We start from the raw sequence: 16,613 nt of genomic DNA on the forward strand, positions 1-16,613 counted from the left end.
CCTGCTCCTTAAGTCCTGCAGATGAACTGTGTGGAGTTATGGAGCATGTCTTCAACATGAGCCTGAAGCTGAGGCTGGTACCACAGGTCTGAAGACCTCCTGTCTGGTACCACAGGTCTGAAGACCTCCTGTCTGGAACCACAGGTCTGAAGACCTCCTGTCTGGTACCACAGGTCTGAAGACCTCCTGTCTGGTACCACAGGTCTGAAGACCTCCTGTCTGGTACCACAGGTCTGAAGACCTCCTGTCTGGTACCACAGGTCTGAAGATCTCCTGTCTGGTACCACAGGTCTGAAGACCTCCTGTCTGGTACCACAGGTCTGAAGATCTCCTGTCTGGTACCACAGGTCTGAAGACCTCCTGTCTGGTACCACAGGTCTGAAGATCTCCTGTCTGGTACCACAGGTCTGAAGACCTCCTGTCTGGTACCACAGGTCTGAAGACCTCCTGTCTGGACCTCAACAGCTTCAGGCCGGTGTCTCTCACGTCCTGATGAAGACACTGGAGCTGGTCCTGGACCACCTCCGCTCCACCGTGAGCTCAGCCATGGACCCGCTGCAGTTTGCATACGTCCTGGCATCGGAGTGGAGGACGCCGTCATCTCCTGCTGCACCGCTCTCTCTCTCACCTGGAAAAGCCTGGCAGCTCTGTGAGGATCCTGTTCTTTCATCTCTCCAGCGCCTTCAACACCATCAGCTCCTGAGGGACAAGCTGGAGACGGCTGGTGTGGAGTACGACCTGCAGAGTGGATCCTGGACGACCTCACAGACCGACCCCAGTTTGTGAGAGCCCGGAACTGTGTGTCTGACAATCGGACCTGCAGTGTGGGGGACCTGCAGTGTGAGGACCTGCAGTGTGAGGACCTGCAGTGTGAGGGACCTGCAGTGTGAGGGACCTGCAGTGTGAGGGACCTGCAGTGTGAGGGACCTGCAGTGTGGGGGACCTGCAGTGTGAGGGACCTGCAGTGTGAGGGACCTGCAGTGTGGAGGACCTGCAGTGTGAGGGACCTGCAGTGTGAGGGACCTGCAGTGTGAGGGACCTGCAGTGTGGGGGACCTGCAGTGTGGGGGACCTGCAGTGTGAGGGACCTGCAGTGTGAGGGACCTGCAGTGTGGAGGACCTGCAGTGTGGAGGACCTGCAGTGTGGAGGACCTGCAGTGTGGAGGACCTGCAGTGTGGAGGACCTGCAGTGTGGAGGACCTGCAGTGTGGAGGACCTGCAGTGTGGAGGACCTGCAGTGTGGAGGACCTGCAGTGTGGCCGCCCCCAGGGCACTGTCCTCGCGCCCTTTCTCTTCACCCTCTACACTGCTGTGTCCTGCAGAAGTTCTCTGACCACTCTGACCATCATCGGACTCATCACGGACGACGATGATGTGGAGGACAGAGGACAGAGGACAGAGGACTGGAGCAGAACTTTGTGGAACCTCCTCCTCATCAACGCGGGGAAGACCAAGGAGATGGTGGTGGACTTCCACAGAGGCCACGCCCCTCTCACCAGTGAACATCCAGGGACGGGACAGGCCGCGCCCCCCTCACCAGTGAACATCCAGGGACGGGACAGGCCACGCCCCCCTCACCAGGGACGGGACATTGAGACAGTGACTCATACAAGGACCTGGTGTTTCATCTGAACCACAGACTGGACTCATAACACAGACTGAACAGGAAGAGCCAGAGTCGGCTCCACCTCCTGAGGAGACTCAGGTCTTTTGGAGTGACAGGGCCGCTCCTGACAGGGCCGCTCCTGACAGGGCCACTCCTGACAGGGCCACTCCTGAAGACCTTCTCCTCCTCTGTGGTGCATCAGCTCCTGTAGGTGTGGTCATCACAGAGGGAGAGGAAGAGGCTGGACAAAGCTCCGTCCTGGACTGTCCTCTGGACTCGGTGCAGGAGGTGGGGGACAGAAGGGTCCTGGCTAGATTCACATCTATGCTGGACCATGAGTGTCGCCCCCTGCAGGACACTCTGTCCCCTGCAGGACACTCTGTCCCTGTCCCCTGCAGGACACTCTGTCCCCTGCAGGACACTCTGTCCCTGTCCCTTGCAGGACACCCGGCCGCTGTCCCCTGCAGGACACTCTGTCCCCTGCAGGACTCTCTGTCCCCTGCAGGACACTCTGTCCCTGTCCCCTGCAGGACACTCTGTCCCTGTCCCCTGCAGGACACTCTGTCCCTGTCCCCTGCAGGACACTCTGTCCCTGTCCCCTGCAGGACACTCTGTCCGCTCTGGAGAGACGCTTCAGGGACTGATCCACGTCCTCTCTACATTATTGTATATGTTCTTGTGCTCAGCAGGTCGGACAAAAAGGTGAAGGAGAAACTAGTTTCCTGCATTTTTCACTGACAAAACAAATCTAAAAGAGGCTGAAGTGAGACGCTCCAGAACGATCACGTGTCGCCGTGGAAACAAAACAAATGAACTCTTACAAATTTGGGCTCGGTCTGTCCCGCCCTGGTCCATCCGAGCCTGTAGAGGGCGACGTCTGGAGCGCCGTGTTCCCACGTCGCTCTGAACGACGTCTGCGTCACCTCCGAGAAACGCAGGTTCTTAGGAGCCGGAACCACGTCTGGAACATGAGACACAGCGTGAGAGAGAGGCGGGTGGGGCCCTGTGGGAGGGGGCGGGGGCAGGGGTGTGGTCTGACCAGTGATGGCGCTGTTGAGCATGGGTGCAGTGGGCCCCTCGTCGTAAACGGGAGTCACAGCGACGTCGTACTCAGTCTGAGAGAGGAGACTGGTCAGGACTGTGACCGTGACGTCTCCTCCTACCTCCATCTGCAAGAGAGAGGAGGCGTGTGAGGGGAGGAGCCAGAGCGGAGGAGGAGGGGCCAGAGGGGAGGGGCCAGAGGGGCCAGAGGGGAGGAGGTCAGAGGATGAGGTCAGAGGATGAGGTCAGAGGATGAGGTCAGAGGAAGAGGTCAGAGGAAGAGGTCAGAGGATGAGGTCAGAGGAAGAGGTCAGAGAAAGAGGTCAGAGGAAGAGGTCAGAGGATGAGGTCAGAGGATGAGGTCAGAGGAAGAGGTCAGAGGAAGAGGTCAGAGAAAGAGGTCAGAGGAAGAGGTCAGAGGATGAGGTCAGAGGATGAGGTCAGAGGAAGAGGTCAGAGAAAGAGGTCAGAGGAAGAGGTCAGAGGATGAGGTCAGAGGATGAGGTCAGAGGAAGAGGTCAGAGAAAGAGGTCAGAGGAAGAGGTCAGAGGAAGAGGTCAGAGGATGAGGTCAGAGGATGAGGTCAGAGGAAGAGGTCAGAGAAAGAGGTCAGAGGAAGAGGTCAGAGGATGAGGTCAGAGGAAGAGGTCAGAGGAAGAGGTCAGAGGAAGAGGTCAGAGGAAGAGGTCAGAGGAAGAGGTCAGAGGATGAAGTCAAAAGAAGAGGTCAGAGGAAGAGGTCAGAGGAAGAGGTCAGAGGAAGAGGTCAGAGGAAGAGGTCAGAGGAAGAGGTCAGAGGATGAAGTCAAAAGAAGAGGTCAGAGGAAGAGGTCAGAGGAAGAGGTCAGAGGAAGAGGTCAGAGGAAGAGGTCAGAGGATGAGGTCAGAGGATGAGGTCAGAGGAAGAGGTCAGAGGAAGAGGTCAGAGGAAGAGGTCAGAGGAAGAGGTCAGAGGATGAAGTCAAAAGAAGAGGTCAGAGGAAGAGGTCAGAGGAAGAGGTCAGAGGAAGAGGTCAGAGGAAGAGGTCAGAGGAAGAGGTCAGAGGAAGAGGTCAGAGGATGAGGTCAGAGGAAGAGGTCAGAGGAAGAGGTCAGAGGAAGAGGTCAGAGGAAGAGGTCAGAGGAAGAGGTCAGAGGAAGAGGTCAGAGGATGAAGTCAGAGGATGAGGTCAGAGGAAGAGGTCAGAGGAAGAGGTCAGAGGAAGAGGTCAGAGGAAGAGGTCAGAGGAAGAGGTCAGAGGATGAAGTCAGAGGATGAGGTCAGAGGAAGAGGTCAGAGGAAGAGGTCAGAGGATGAAGTCAAAAGAAGAGGTCAGAGGAAGAGGTCAGAGGAAGAGGTCAGAGGAAGAGGTCAGAGGAAGAGGTCAGAGGAAGAGGTCAGAGGATGAAGTCAGAGGAAGAGGTCAGAGGAAGAGGTCAGAGGAAGAGGTCAGAGGAAGAGGTCAGAGGAAGAGGTCAGAGGATGAAGTCAAAAGAAGAGGTCAGAGGAAGAGGTCAGAGGAAGAGGTCAGAGGAAGAGGTCAGAGGAAGAGGTCAGAGGATGAGGTCAGAGGATGAGGTCAGAGGAAGAGGTCAGAGGAAGAGGTCAGAGGAAGAGGTCAGAGGAAGAGGTCAGAGGATGAAGTCAAAAGAAGAGGTCAGAGGAAGAGGTCAGAGGAAGAGGTCAGAGGAAGAGGTCAGAGGAAGAGGTCAGAGGAAGAGGTCAGAGGAAGAGGTCAGAGGATGAGGTCAGAGGAAGAGGTCAGAGGAAGAGGTCAGAGGAAGAGGTCAGAGGAAGAGGTCAGAGGATGAAGTCAGAGGATGAGGTCAGAGGAAGAGGTCAGAGGAAGAGGTCAGAGGAAGAGGTCAGAGGAAGAGGTCAGAGGAAGAGGTCAGAGGATGAAGTCAGAGGATGAGGTCAGAGGAAGAGGTCAGAGGAAGAGGTCAGAGGATGAAGTCAAAAGAAGAGGTCAGAGGAAGAGGTCAGAGGAAGAGGTCAGAGGAAGAGGTCAGAGGAAGAGGTCAGAGGAAGAGGTCAGAGGATGAAGTCAGAGGATGAGGTCAGAGGAAGAGGTCAGAGGAAGAGGTCAGAGGATGAAGTCAGAGGATGAGGTCAGAGGAAGAGGTCAGAGGAAGACATGGCGTCTTCATTGTTGGACATAATCCACATTTCATCTTGTTTCTGGCTCATTGTAAAAACTCGTTTTGCTTAAAGTTGTAAAACAGGAGAAACGTGTCTCTTGTCTCGTGTCTCATTCTCGTGTCTCATTCTCGTGTCTCGTGTCTCGTGTCTCGTGTCTCTTGTCTCTTGTCTCGTGTCTCGTGTCTCATTCTCGTGTCTCGTGTCTCTTGTCTCGTGTCTCATTCTCGTGTCTCGTGTCTCGTGTCTCGTGTCTCTTGTCTCGTGTCTCTTGTCTCGTGTCTCGTGTCTCGTGTCTCTTGTCTCGTGTCTCTTGTCTCGTGTCTCTTGTCTCGTGTCTCGTGTCTCGTGTCTCATTCTCGTGTCTCGTGTCTCGTGTCTCATTCTCTTGTCTCGTGTCTCTTGTCTCGTGTCTCTTGTCTCGTGTCTCATTCTCGTGTCTCGTGTCTCATTCTCGTGTCTCATTCTCGTGTCTCGTGTCTCTTGTCTCGTGTCTCGTGTCTCTTGTCTCTTGTCTCGTGTCTCGTGTCTCATTCTCGTGTCTCGTGTCTCGTGTCTCTTGTCTCTTGTCTCGTGTCTCATTCTCGTGTCTCATTCTCGTGTCTCGTGTCTCATTCTCGTGTCTCGTGTCTCTTGTCTCGTGTCTCGTGTCTCTTGTCTCTTGTCTCGTGTCTCGTGTCTCATTCTCGTGTCTCGTGTCTCGTGTCTCGTGTCTCGTGTCTCATTCTCGTGTCTCGTGTCTCTTGTCTCGTGTCTCGTGTCTCTTGTCTCGTGTCTTATTCTCGTGTCTCGTGTCTCTTGTCTTGTGTCTCGTGTCTCGTGTCTCTTGTCTCTTGTCTCTTGTCTCGTGTCTCGTGTCTCGTGTCTCGTGTCTCTTGTCTCGTGTCTCGTGTCTCGTGTCTCGTGTCTCTTGTCTCGTGTCTCATTCTCGTGTCTCGTGTCTCTTGTCTCGTGTCTCATTCTCGTGTCTCGTGTCTCATTCTCGTGTCTCGTGTCTCTTGTCTCGTGTCTCATTCTCGTGTCTCGTGTCTCTTGTCTCGTGTCTCATTCTCTTGTCTCGTGTCTCATTCTCGTGTCTCATTCTCGTGTCTCTTGTCTCGTGTCTCATTCTCGTGTCTCATTCTCGTGTCTCGTGTCTCTTGTCTCGTGTCTCATTCTCGTGTCTCGTGTCTCATTCTCGTGTCTCGTGTCTCTTGTCTCGTGTCTCATTCTCGTGTCTCATTCTCGTGTCTCGTGTCTCTTGTCTCGTGTCTCATTCTCGTGTCTCGTGTCTCATTCTCGTGTCTCGTGTCTCTTGTCTCGTGTCTCGTGTCTCTTGTCTCGTGTCTTATTCTCGTGTCTCGTGTCTCGTGTCTCTTGTCTTGTGTCTCGTGTCTCTTGTCTCTTGTCTCGTGTCTCGTGTCTTGTGTCTCTTGTCTCGTGTCTCGTGTCTCGTGTCTCTTGTCCCGTGTCTCATTCTCGTGTCTCGTGTCTCTTGTCTCGTGTCTCTTTCTCGTGTCTCGTGTCTCGTGTCTCTTGTCTCGTGTCTAATTCTCTTGTCTCGTGTCTCATTCTCGTGTCTCATTCTCGTGTCTCTTGTCTCGTGTCTCATTCTCGTGTCTCATTCTCGTGTCTCGTGTCTCTTGTCTCGTGTCTCATTCTCGTGTCTCATTCTCGTGTCTCGTGTCTCTTGTCTCGTGTCTCGTGTCTCATTCTCGTGTCTTGTGTCTCGTGTCTCGTGTCTCTTGTCTCATTCTCGTGTCTCTTGTCTCGTGTCTCATTCTCGTGTCTCGTGTCTCTTGTCTCTTGTCTCGTGTCTCTTGTCTTGTGTCTCATTCTCGTGTCTCTTGTCTCGTGTCTCGTGTCTCGTGTCTCTTGTCTCGTGTCTCATTCTCGTGTCTCGTGTCTCATTCTCGTGTCTCGTGTCTCTTGTCTCGTGTCTCTTTTCTCGTGTCTCATTCTCGTGTCTCGTGTCTCTTGTCTCGTGTCTCATTCTCGTGTCTCGTGTCTCTTGTCTCGTGTCTCGTGTCTCTTGTCTCGTGTCTCGTGTCTCATTCTCGTATCTCATTCTCGTGTCTCGTGTCTCGTGTCTCTTGTCTCGTGTCTCGTGTCTCTTGTCTCGTGTCTCATTCTTGTGTCTCTTGTCTCTTGTCTCGTGTCTCATTCTCGTATCTCGTGTCTCTTGTCTTGTGTCTCATTCTCGTGTCTCGTGTCTCTTGTCTCGTGTCTCGTGTCTCATTCTCGTGTCCCGTGTCCCGTGTCTCGTGTCTCATTCTCGTGTCTCGTGTCTCGTGTCTCGTGTCTCATTCTCGTGTCTCGTGTCTCTTGTCTCGTGTCTCATTCTCGTGTCTCATTCTCGTGTCTCGTGTCTCGTGTCTCGTGTCTCTTGTCTCGTGTCTCTTGTCTCGTGTCTCGTGTCTCTTGTCTCGTGTCTCGTGTCTCTTGTCTCGTGTCTCATTCTCGTGTCTCGTGTCTCGTGTCTCGTGTCTCTTGTCTCGTGTCTCGTGTCTCTTGTCTCGTGTCTCATTCTCGTGTCTCGTGTCTCATTCTCGTGTCTCGTGTCTCATTCTCGTGTCTCGTGTCTCTCGTCTCGTGTCTCTTGTCTCGTGTCTCATTCTCGTGTCTCGTGTCTCATTCTCGTGTCTCATTCTCGTGTCTCGTGTCTCGTGTCTCGTGTCTCTTGTCTCTTGTCTCGTGTCTCATTCTCGTGTCTCGTGTCTCGTGTCTCTTGTCTCGTGTCTCATTCTCGTGTCTCATTCTCGTGTCTCGTGTCTCATTCTCGTGTCTCGTGTCTCGTGTCTCTTGTCTCGTGTCTCATTCTCGTGTCTCATTCTCGTGTCTCGTGTCTCGTGTCTCGTGTCTCGTGTCTCATTCTCGTGTCTCGTGTCTCTTGTCTCGTGTCTCGTGTCTCTTGTCTCGTGTCTTATTCTCGTGTCTCGTGTCTCGTGTCTCGTGTCTCTTGTCTCGTGTCTCTTGTCTCTTGTCTCTTGTCTCGTGTCTCGTGTCTCGTGTCTCTTGTCTCGTGTCTCATTCTCGTGTCTCATTCTCGTGTCTCGTGTCTCTTGTCTCGTGTCTCATTCTCGTGTCTCATTCTCGTGTCTCGTGTCTCGTGTCTCTTGTCTCGTGTCTCATTCTCGTGTCTCATTCTCGTGTCTCTTGTCTCGTGTCTCATTCTCGTGTCTCGTGTCTCGTGTCTCGTGTCTCATTCTCGTGTCTCGTGTCTCTTGTCTCGTGTCTCGTGTCTCTTGTCTCGTGTCTTATTCTCGTGTCTCGTGTCTCTTGTCTTGTGTCTCGTGTCTCTTGTCTCTTGTCTCTTGTCTCGTGTCTCGTGTCTCGTGTCTCTTGTCTCTTGTCTCGTGTCTCGTGTCTCGTGTCTCTTGTCTCGTGTCTCATTCTCGTGTCTCGTGTCTCTTGTCTCGTGTCTCATTCTCGTGTCTCGTGTCTCTTGTCTCGTGTCTCATTCTCTTGTCTCGTGTCTCATTCTCGTGTCTCATTCTCGTGTCTCTTGTCTCGTGTCTCATTCTCGTGTCTCATTCTCGTGTCTCTTGTCTCGTGTCTCATTCTCGTGTCTCGTGTCTCTTGTCTCGTGTCTCGTGTCTCATTCTCGTGTCTCTTGTCTCGTGTCTCGTGTCTCATTCTCGTGTATCGTGTCTCTTGTCTCGTGTCTCGTGTCTCTTGTCTCGTGTCTCATTCTCGTGTCTCTTGTCTCGTGTCTCGTGTCTCTTGTCTCGTGTCTCTTGTCTCTTGTCTCGTGTCTCGTGTCTCTTGTCTCGTGTCTCATTCTCGTGTCTCGTGTCTCTTGTCTCGTGTCTCTTGTCTCGTGTCTCATTCTCGTGTCTCGTGTCTCTTGTCTCGTGTCTCATTCTCGTGTCTCGTGTCTCGTGTCTCATTCTCGTGTCTCGTGTCTCTTGTCTCGTGTCTCGTGTCTCTTGTCTCGTGTCTTATTCTTGTGTCTCGTGTCTCATTCTCGTGTCTCGTGTCTCTTGTCTCTTGTCTCGTGTCTCGTGTCTCTTGTCTCGTGTCTCGTGTCTCTTGTCTCGTGTCTTATTCTCGTGTCTCGTGTCTCGTGTCTCTTGTCTTGTGTCTCGTGTCTCTTGTCTCTTGTCTCTTGTCTCGTGTCTCGTGTCTCTTGTCTCGTGTCTCTTGTCTCGTGTCTCATTCTCGTGTCTCGTGTCTCTTGTCTCGTGTCTCATTCTCGTGTCTCGTGTCTCATTCTCGTGTCTCGTGTCTCTTGTCTCGTGTCTCATTCTCGTGTCTCGTGTCTCATTCTCGTGTCTCGTGTCTCATTCTCGTGTCTCGTGTCTCTCGTCTCGTGTCTCTTGTCTCGTGTCTCATTCTCGTGTCTCGTGTCTCGTGTCTCATTCTCGTGTCTCATTCTCGTGTCTCGTGTCTCGTGTCTCTTGTCTCGTGTCTCATTCTCGTGTCTCATTCTCGTGTCTCGTGTCTCATTCTCGTGTCTCGTGTCTCTTGTCTCGTGTCTCATTCTCGTGTCTCATTCTCGTGTCTCGTGTCTCGTGTCTCGTGTCTCGTGTCTCGTGTCTCATTCTCGTGTCTCGTGTCTCTTGTCTCGTGTCTCGTGTCTCTTGTCTCGTGTCTTATTCTCGTGTCTCGTGTCTCGTGTCTCGTGTCTCTTGTCTCGTGTCTCTTGTCTCTTGTCTCTTGTCTCGTGTCTCGTGTCTCTTGTCTCGTGTCTCATTCTCGTGTCTCATTCTCGTGTCTCGTGTCTCTTGTCTCGTGTCTCATTCTCGTGTCTCATTCTCGTGTCTCGTGTCTCGTGTCTCTTGTCTCGTGTCTCATTCTCGTGTCTCATTCTCGTGTCTCTTGTCTCGTGTCTCATTCTCGTGTCTCGTGTCTCATTCTCGTGTCTCGTGTCTCTTGTCTCGTGTCTCGTGTCTCTTGTCTCGTGTCTTATTCTCGTGTCTCGTGTCTCTTGTCTTGTGTCTCGTGTCTCGTGTCTCTTGTCTCTTGTCTCTTGTCTCGTGTCTCGTGTCTCTTGTCTCTTGTCTCGTGTCTCGTGTCTCGTGTCTCTTGTCTCGTGTCTCATTCTCGTGTCTCGTGTCTCTTGTCTCGTGTCTCATTCTCGTGTCTCGTGTCTCTTGTCTCGTGTCTCATTCTCTTGTCTCGTGTCTCATTCTCGTGTCTCATTCTCGTGTCTCTTGTCTCGTGTCTCATTCTCGTGTCTCATTCTCGTGTCTCGTGTCTCTTGTCTCGTGTCTCATTCTCGTGTCTCGTGTCTCTTGTCTCGTGTCTCGTGTCTCATTCTCGTGTCTCATTCTCGTGTCTCGTGTCTCGTGTCTCGTGTCTCTTGTCTCTTGTCTCGTGTCTCGTGTCTCATTCTCGTGTCTCGTGTCTCTTGTCTCGTGTCTCATTCTCGTGTCTCGTGTCTCGTGTCTCGTGTCTCGTGTCTCTTGTCTCGTGTCTCTTGTCTCGTGTCTCGTGTCTCGTGTCTCTTGTCTCGTGTCTCTTGTCTCGTGTCTCTTGTCTCGTGTCTCGTGTCTCGTGTCTCATTCTCGTGTCTCGTGTCTCGTGTCTCATTCTCTTGTCTCGTGTCTCTTGTCTCGTGTCTCTTGTCTCGTGTCTCATTCTCGTGTCTCGTGTCTCATTCTCGTGTCTCATTCTCGTGTCTCGTGTCTCTTGTCTCGTGTCTCGTGTCTCTTGTCTCTTGTCTCGTGTCTCGTGTCTCATTCTCGTGTCTCGTGTCTCGTGTCTCTTGTCTCTTGTCTCGTGTCTCATTCTCGTGTCTCATTCTCGTGTCTCGTGTCTCATTCTCGTGTCTCGTGTCTCTTGTCTCGTGTCTCGTGTCTCTTGTCTCTTGTCTCGTGTCTCGTGTCTCATTCTCGTGTCTCGTGTCTCGTGTCTCGTGTCTCGTGTCTCATTCTCGTGTCTCGTGTCTCTTGTCTCGTGTCTCGTGTCTCTTGTCTCGTGTCTTATTCTCGTGTCTCGTGTCTCTTGTCTTGTGTCTCGTGTCTCGTGTCTCTTGTCTCTTGTCTCTTGTCTCGTGTCTCGTGTCTCGTGTCTCGTGTCTCGTGTCTCTTGTCTCGTGTCTCGTGTCTCGTGTCTCGTGTCTCTTGTCTCGTGTCTCATTCTCGTGTCTCGTGTCTCTTGTCTCGTGTCTCATTCTCGTGTCTCGTGTCTTATTCTCGTGTCTCGTGTCTCTTGTCTCGTGTCTCATTCTCGTGTCTCGTGTCTCTTGTCTCGTGTCTCATTCTCTTGTCTCGTGTCTCATTCTCGTGTCTCATTCTCGTGTCTCTTGTCTCGTGTCTCATTCTCGTGTCTCATTCTCGTGTCTCGTGTCTCTTGTCTCGTGTCTCATTCTCGTGTCTCGTGTCTCATTCTCGTGTCTCGTGTCTCTTGTCTCGTGTCTCATTCTCGTGTCTCATTCTCGTGTCTCGTGTCTCTTGTCTCGTGTCTCATTCTCGTGTCTCGTGTCTCATTCTCGTGTCTCGTGTCTCTTGTCTCGTGTCTCGTGTCTCTTGTCTCGTGTCTTATTCTCGTGTCTCGTGTCTCGTGTCTCTTGTCTTGTGTCTCGTGTCTCTTGTCTCTTGTCTCGTGTCTCGTGTCTTGTGTCTCTTGTCTCGTGTCTCGTGTCTCGTGTCTCTTGTCCCGTGTCTCATTCTCGTGTCTCGTGTCTCTTGTCTCGTGTCTCATTCTCGTGTCTCGTGTCTCGTGTCTCTTGTCTCGTGTCTCATTCTCTTGTCTCGTGTCTCATTCTCGTGTCTCATTCTCGTGTCTCTTGTCTCGTGTCTCATTCTCGTGTCTCATTCTCGTGTCTCGTGTCTCTTGTCTCGTGTCTCATTCTCGTGTCTCATTCTCGTGTCTCGTGTCTCTTGTCTCGTGTCTCGTGTCTCATTCTCGTGTCTTGTGTCTCGTGTCTCGTGTCTCTTGTCTCATTCTCGTGTCTCTTGTCTCGTGTCTCATTCTCGTGTCTCGTGTCTCTTGTCTCTTGTCTCGTGTCTCTTGTCTTGTGTCTCATTCTCGTGTCTCTTGTCTCGTGTCTCGTGTCTCTTGTCTCGTGTCTCTTGTCTCTTGTCTCGTGTCTCGTGTCTCTTGTCTCGTGTCTCATTCTCGTGTCTCGTGTCTCATTCTCGTGTCTCGTGTCTCTTGTCTCGTGTCTCTTTTCTCGTGTCTCATTCTCGTGTCTCGTGTCTCTTGTCTCGTGTCTCATTCTCGTGTCTCGTGTCTCTTGTCTCGTGTCTCGTGTCTCTTGTCTCGTGTCTCGTGTCTCATTCTCGTATCTCATTCTCGTGTCTCGTGTCTCGTGTCTCTTGTCTCGTGTCTCGTGTCTCTTGTCTCGTGTCTCATTCTTGTGTCTCTTGTCTCTTGTCTCGTGTCTCATTCTCGTATCTCGTGTCTCTTGTCTTGTGTCTCATTCTCGTGTCTCGTGTCTCTTGTCTCGTGTCTCGTGTCTCATTCTCGTGTCCCGTGTCCCGTGTCTCGTGTCTCATTCTCGTGTCTCGTGTCTCGTGTCTCGTGTCTCATTCTCGTGTCTCGTGTCTCTTGTCTCGTGTCTCATTCTCGTGTCTCATTCTCGTGTCTCGTGTCTCGTGTCTCGTGTCTCTTGTCTCGTGTCTCTTGTCTCGTGTCTCGTGTCTCTTGTCTCGTGTCTCGTGTCTCTTGTCTCGTGTCTCATTCTCGTGTCTCGTGTCTCGTGTCTCGTGTCTCTTGTCTCGTGTCTCGTGTCTCTTGTCTCGTGTCTCATTCTCGTGTCTCGTGTCTCATTCTCGTGTCTCGTGTCTCATTCTCGTGTCTCGTGTCTCTCGTCTCGTGTCTCTTGTCTCGTGTCTCATTCTCGTGTCTCGTGTCTCATTCTCGTGTCTCATTCTCGTGTCTCGTGTCTCGTGTCTCGTGTCTCTTGTCTCTTGTCTCGTGTCTCATTCTCGTGTCTCGTGTCTCGTGTCTCTTGTCTCGTGTCTCATTCTCGTGTCTCATTCTCGTGTCTCGTGTCTCATTCTCGTGTCTCGTGTCTCGTGTCTCTTGTCTCGTGTCTCATTCTCGTGTCTCATTCTCGTGTCTCGTGTCTCGTGTCTCGTGTCTCGTGTCTCATTCTCGTGTCTCGTGTCTCTTGTCTCGTGTCTCGTGTCTCTTGTCTCGTGTCTTATTCTCGTGTCTCGTGTCTCGTGTCTCGTGTCTCTTGTCTCGTGTCTCTTGTCTCTTGTCTCTTGTCTCGTGTCTCGTGTCTCGTGTCTCTTGTCTCGTGTCTCATTCTCGTGTCTCATTCTCGTGTCTCGTGTCTCTTGTCTCGTGTCTCATTCTCGTGTCTCATTCTCGTGTCTCGTGTCTCGTGTCTCTTGTCTCGTGTCTCATTCTCGTGTCTCATTCTCGTGTCTCTTGTCTCGTGTCTCATTCTCGTGTCTCGTGTCTCGTGTCTCGTGTCTCGTGTCTCATTCTCGTGTCTCGTGTCTCTTGTCTCGTGTCTCGTGTCTCTTGTCTCGTGTCTTATTCTCGTGTCTCGTGTCTCTTGTCTTGTGTCTCGTGTCTCTTGTCTCTTGTCTCTTGTCTCGTGTCTCGTGTCTCTTGTCTCTTGTCTCGTGTCTCGTGTCTCTTGTCTCGTGTCTCATTCTCGTGTCTCGTGTCTCTTGTCTCGTGTCTCATTCTCGTGTCTCGTGTCTCTTGTCTCGTGTCTCATTCTCTTGTCTCGTGTCTCATTCTCGTGTCTCATTCTCGTGTCTCTTGTCTCGTGTCTCATTCTCGTGTCTCATTCTCGTGTCTCTTGTCTCGTGTCTCATTCTCGTGTCTCGTGTCTCTTGTCTCGTGTCTCGTGTCTCATTCTCGTGTCTCTTGTCTCGTGTCTCGTGTCTCATTCTCGTGTATCGTGTCTCTTGTCTCGTGTCTCGTGTCTCTTGTCTCGTGTCTCATTCTCGTGTCTCTTGTCTCGTGTCTCGTGTCTCTTGTCTCGTGTCTCTTGTCTCTTGTCTCGTGTCTCGTGTCTCTTGTCTCGTGTCTCATTCTCGTGTCTCGTGTCTCTTGTCTCGTGTCTCTTGTCTCGTGTCTCATTCTCGTGTCTCGTGTCTCTTGTCTCGTGTCTCATTCTCGTGTCTCGTGTCTCGTGTCTCATTCTCGTGTCTCGTGTCTCTTGTCTCGTGTCTCGTGTCTCTTGTCTCGTGTCTTATTCTTGTGTCTCGTGTCTCATTCTCGTGTCTCGTGTCTCTTGTCTCTTGTCTCGTGTCTCGTGTCTCTTGTCTCGTGTCTCGTGTCTCTTGTCTCGTGTCTTATTCTCGTGTCTCGTGTCTCGTGTCTCTTGTCTTGTGTCTCGTGTCTCTTGTCTCTTGTCTCTTGTCTCGTGTCTCGTGTCTCTTGTCTCGTGTCTCTTGTCTCGTGTCTCATTCTCGTGTCTCGTGTCTCTTGTCTCGTGTCTCATTCTCGTGTCTCGTGTCTCATTCTCGTGTCTCGTGTCTCTTGTCTCGTGTCTCATTCTCGTGTCTCGTGTCTCATTCTCGTGTCTCGTGTCTCATTCTCGTGTCTCGTGTCTCTCGTCTCGTGTCTCTTGTCTCGTGTCTCATTCTCGTGTCTCGTGTCTCGTGTCTCATTCTCGTGTCTCATTCTCGTGTCTCGTGTCTCGTGTCTCTTGTCTCTTGTCTCTTGTCTCGTGTCTCATTCTCGTGTCTCGTGTCTCGTGTCTCTTGTCTCGTGTCTCATTCTCGTGTCTCATTCTCGTGTCTCGTGTCTCATTCTCGTGTCTCGTGTCTCTTGTCTCGTGTCTCATTCTCGTGTCTCATTCTCGTGTCTCGTGTCTCGTGTCTCGTGTCTCGTGTCTCGTGTCTCATTCTCGTGTCTCGTGTCTCTTGTCTCGTGTCTCGTGTCTCTTGTCTCGTGTCTTATTCTCGTGTCTCGTGTCTCGTGTCTCGTGTCTCTTGTCTCGTGTCTCTTGTCTCTTGTCTCTTGTCTCGTGTCTCGTGTCTCTTGTCTCGTGTCTCATTCTCGTGTCTCATTCTCGTGTCTCGTGTCTCTTGTCTCGTGTCTCATTCTCGTGTCTCATTCTCGTGTCTCGTGTCTCGTGTCTCTTGTCTCGTGTCTCATTCTCGTGTCTCATTCTCGTGTCTCTTGTCTCGTGTCTCATTCTCGTGTCTCGTGTCTCATTCTCGTGTCTCGTGTCTCTTGTCTCGTGTCTCGTGTCTCTTGTCTCGTGTCTTATTCTCGTGTCTCGTGTCTCTTGTCTTGTGTCTCGTGTCTCGTGTCTCTTGTCTCTTGTCTCTTGTCTCGTGTCTCGTGTCTCTTGTCTCTTGTCTCGTGTCTCGTGTCTCGTGTCTCTTGTCTCGTGTCTCATTCTCGTGTCTCGTGTCTCTTGTCTCGTGTCTCATTCTCGTGTCTCGTGTCTCTTGTCTCGTGTCTCATTCTCTTGTCTCGTGTCTCATTCTCGTGTCTCATTCTCGTGTCTCTTGTCTCGTGTCTCATTCTCGTGTCTCATTCTCGTGTCTCGTGTCTCTTGTCTCGTGTCTCATTCTCGTGTCTCGTGTCTCTTGTCTCGTGTCTCGTGTCTCATTCTCGTGTCTCTTGTCTCGTGTCTCGTGTCTCATTCTCGTGTATCGTGTCTCTTGTCTCGTGTCTCGTGTCTCTTGTCTCGTGTCTCATTCTCGTGTCTCTTGTCTCGTGTCTCGTGTCTCTTGTCTCGTGTCTCTTGTCTCGTGTCTCGTGTCTCTTGTCTCGTGTCTCATTCTCGTGTCTCGTGTCTCTTGTCTCGTGTCTCTTGTCTCGTGTCTCATTCTCGTGTCTCGTGTCTCGTGTCTCTTGTCTCGTGTCTCATTCTCGTGTCTCGTGTCTCGTGTCTCATTCTCGTGTCTCGTGTCTCTTGTCTCGTGTCTCGTGTCTCTTGTCTCGTGTCTTATTCTCGTGTCTCGTGTCTCATTCTCGTGTCTCGTGTCTCTTGTCTCTTGTCTCGTGTCTCGTGTCTCTTGTCTCGTGTCTCGTGTCTCTTGTCTCGTGTCTTATTCTCGTGTCTCGTGTCTCGTGTCTCTTGTCTTGTGTCTCGTGTCTCTTGTCTCTTGTCTCGTGTCTCGTGTCTCTTGTCTCGTGTCTCGTGTCTCTTGTCTCGTGTCTCATTCTCGTGTCTCGTGTCTCATTCTCGTGTCTCGTGTCTCTTGTCTCGTGTCTCATTCTCGTGTCTCGTGTCTCTTGTCTCGTGTCTCATTCTCTTGTCTCGTGTCTCATTCTCGTGTCTCATTCTCGTGTCTCTTGTCTCGTGTCTCATTCTCGTGTCTCATTCTCGTGTCTCGTGTCTCTTGTCTCATTCTCGTGTCTCGTGTCTCTTGTCTCGTGTCTCGTGTCTCATTCTCGTGTCTCTTGTCTCGTGTCTCGTGTCTCATTCTCGTGTCTCGTGTCTCATTCTCGTGTCTCGTGTCTCTTGTCTCGTGTCTCGTGTCTCTTGTCTCGTGTCTCATTCTCGTGTCTCTTGTCTCGTGTCTCGTGTCTCGTGTCTCTTGTCTCGTGTCTCTTGTCTCTTGTCTCGTGTCTCGTGTCTCTTGTCTCGTGTCTCATTCTCGTGTCTCGTGTCTCATTCTCGTGTCTCGTGTCTCTTGTCTCGTGTCTCTTGTCTCTTGTCTCTTGTCTCGTGTCTCGTGTCTCTTGTCTCGTGTCTCATTCTCATGTCTCGTGTCTCATTCTCGTGTCTCGTGTCTCGTGTCTCTTGTCTCGTGTCTTATTCTCGTGTCTCTTGTCTCGTGTCTCGTGTCTCGTGTCTCATTCTCGTGTCTCGTGTCTCGTGTCTCTTGTCTCGTGTCTCATTCTCGTGTCTCGTGTCTCATTCTCGTGTCTCGTGTCTCTTGTCTCGTGTCTCGTGTCTCGTGTCTCGTGTCTCTTGTCTCTTGTCTCGTGTCTCTTGTCTCTTGTCTCTTGTCTCGTGTCTCTTGTCTCTTGTCTCGTGTCTCTTGTCTTGT

At 51.7% G+C, this 16,613-nt stretch overlaps 1 protein-coding gene across 1 annotated transcript in view; it reads right to left on the reverse strand.

The window, feature by feature from the left end:
* Positions 1-16,613, reverse strand: part of LOC140370066 (collagen alpha-1(XII) chain-like) — a 140,914-nt gene that overhangs the window by 59,034 nt on the left and 65,267 nt on the right. Inside the window, exons 15-16 of the mRNA XM_072457001.1 lie at positions 2,645-2,774; positions 2,427-2,566 (exon numbers count right to left, since the gene is read on the reverse strand). Coding sequence (XP_072313102.1) covers positions 2,427-2,566; positions 2,645-2,774 — 270 coding nt within the window. The remainder of the gene's footprint in view (positions 1-2,426; positions 2,567-2,644; positions 2,775-16,613) is intronic.

The sequence above is a fragment of the Eucyclogobius newberryi genome, unplaced genomic scaffold (genome assembly GCF_026437365.1).
Source record: "Eucyclogobius newberryi isolate DKJ021-1_F unplaced genomic scaffold, fEucNew1.0.hap1 SCAF_207, whole genome shotgun sequence".
NCBI classification, from domain to species: Eukaryota; Metazoa; Chordata; class Actinopteri; order Gobiiformes; family Gobiidae; genus Eucyclogobius; species Eucyclogobius newberryi.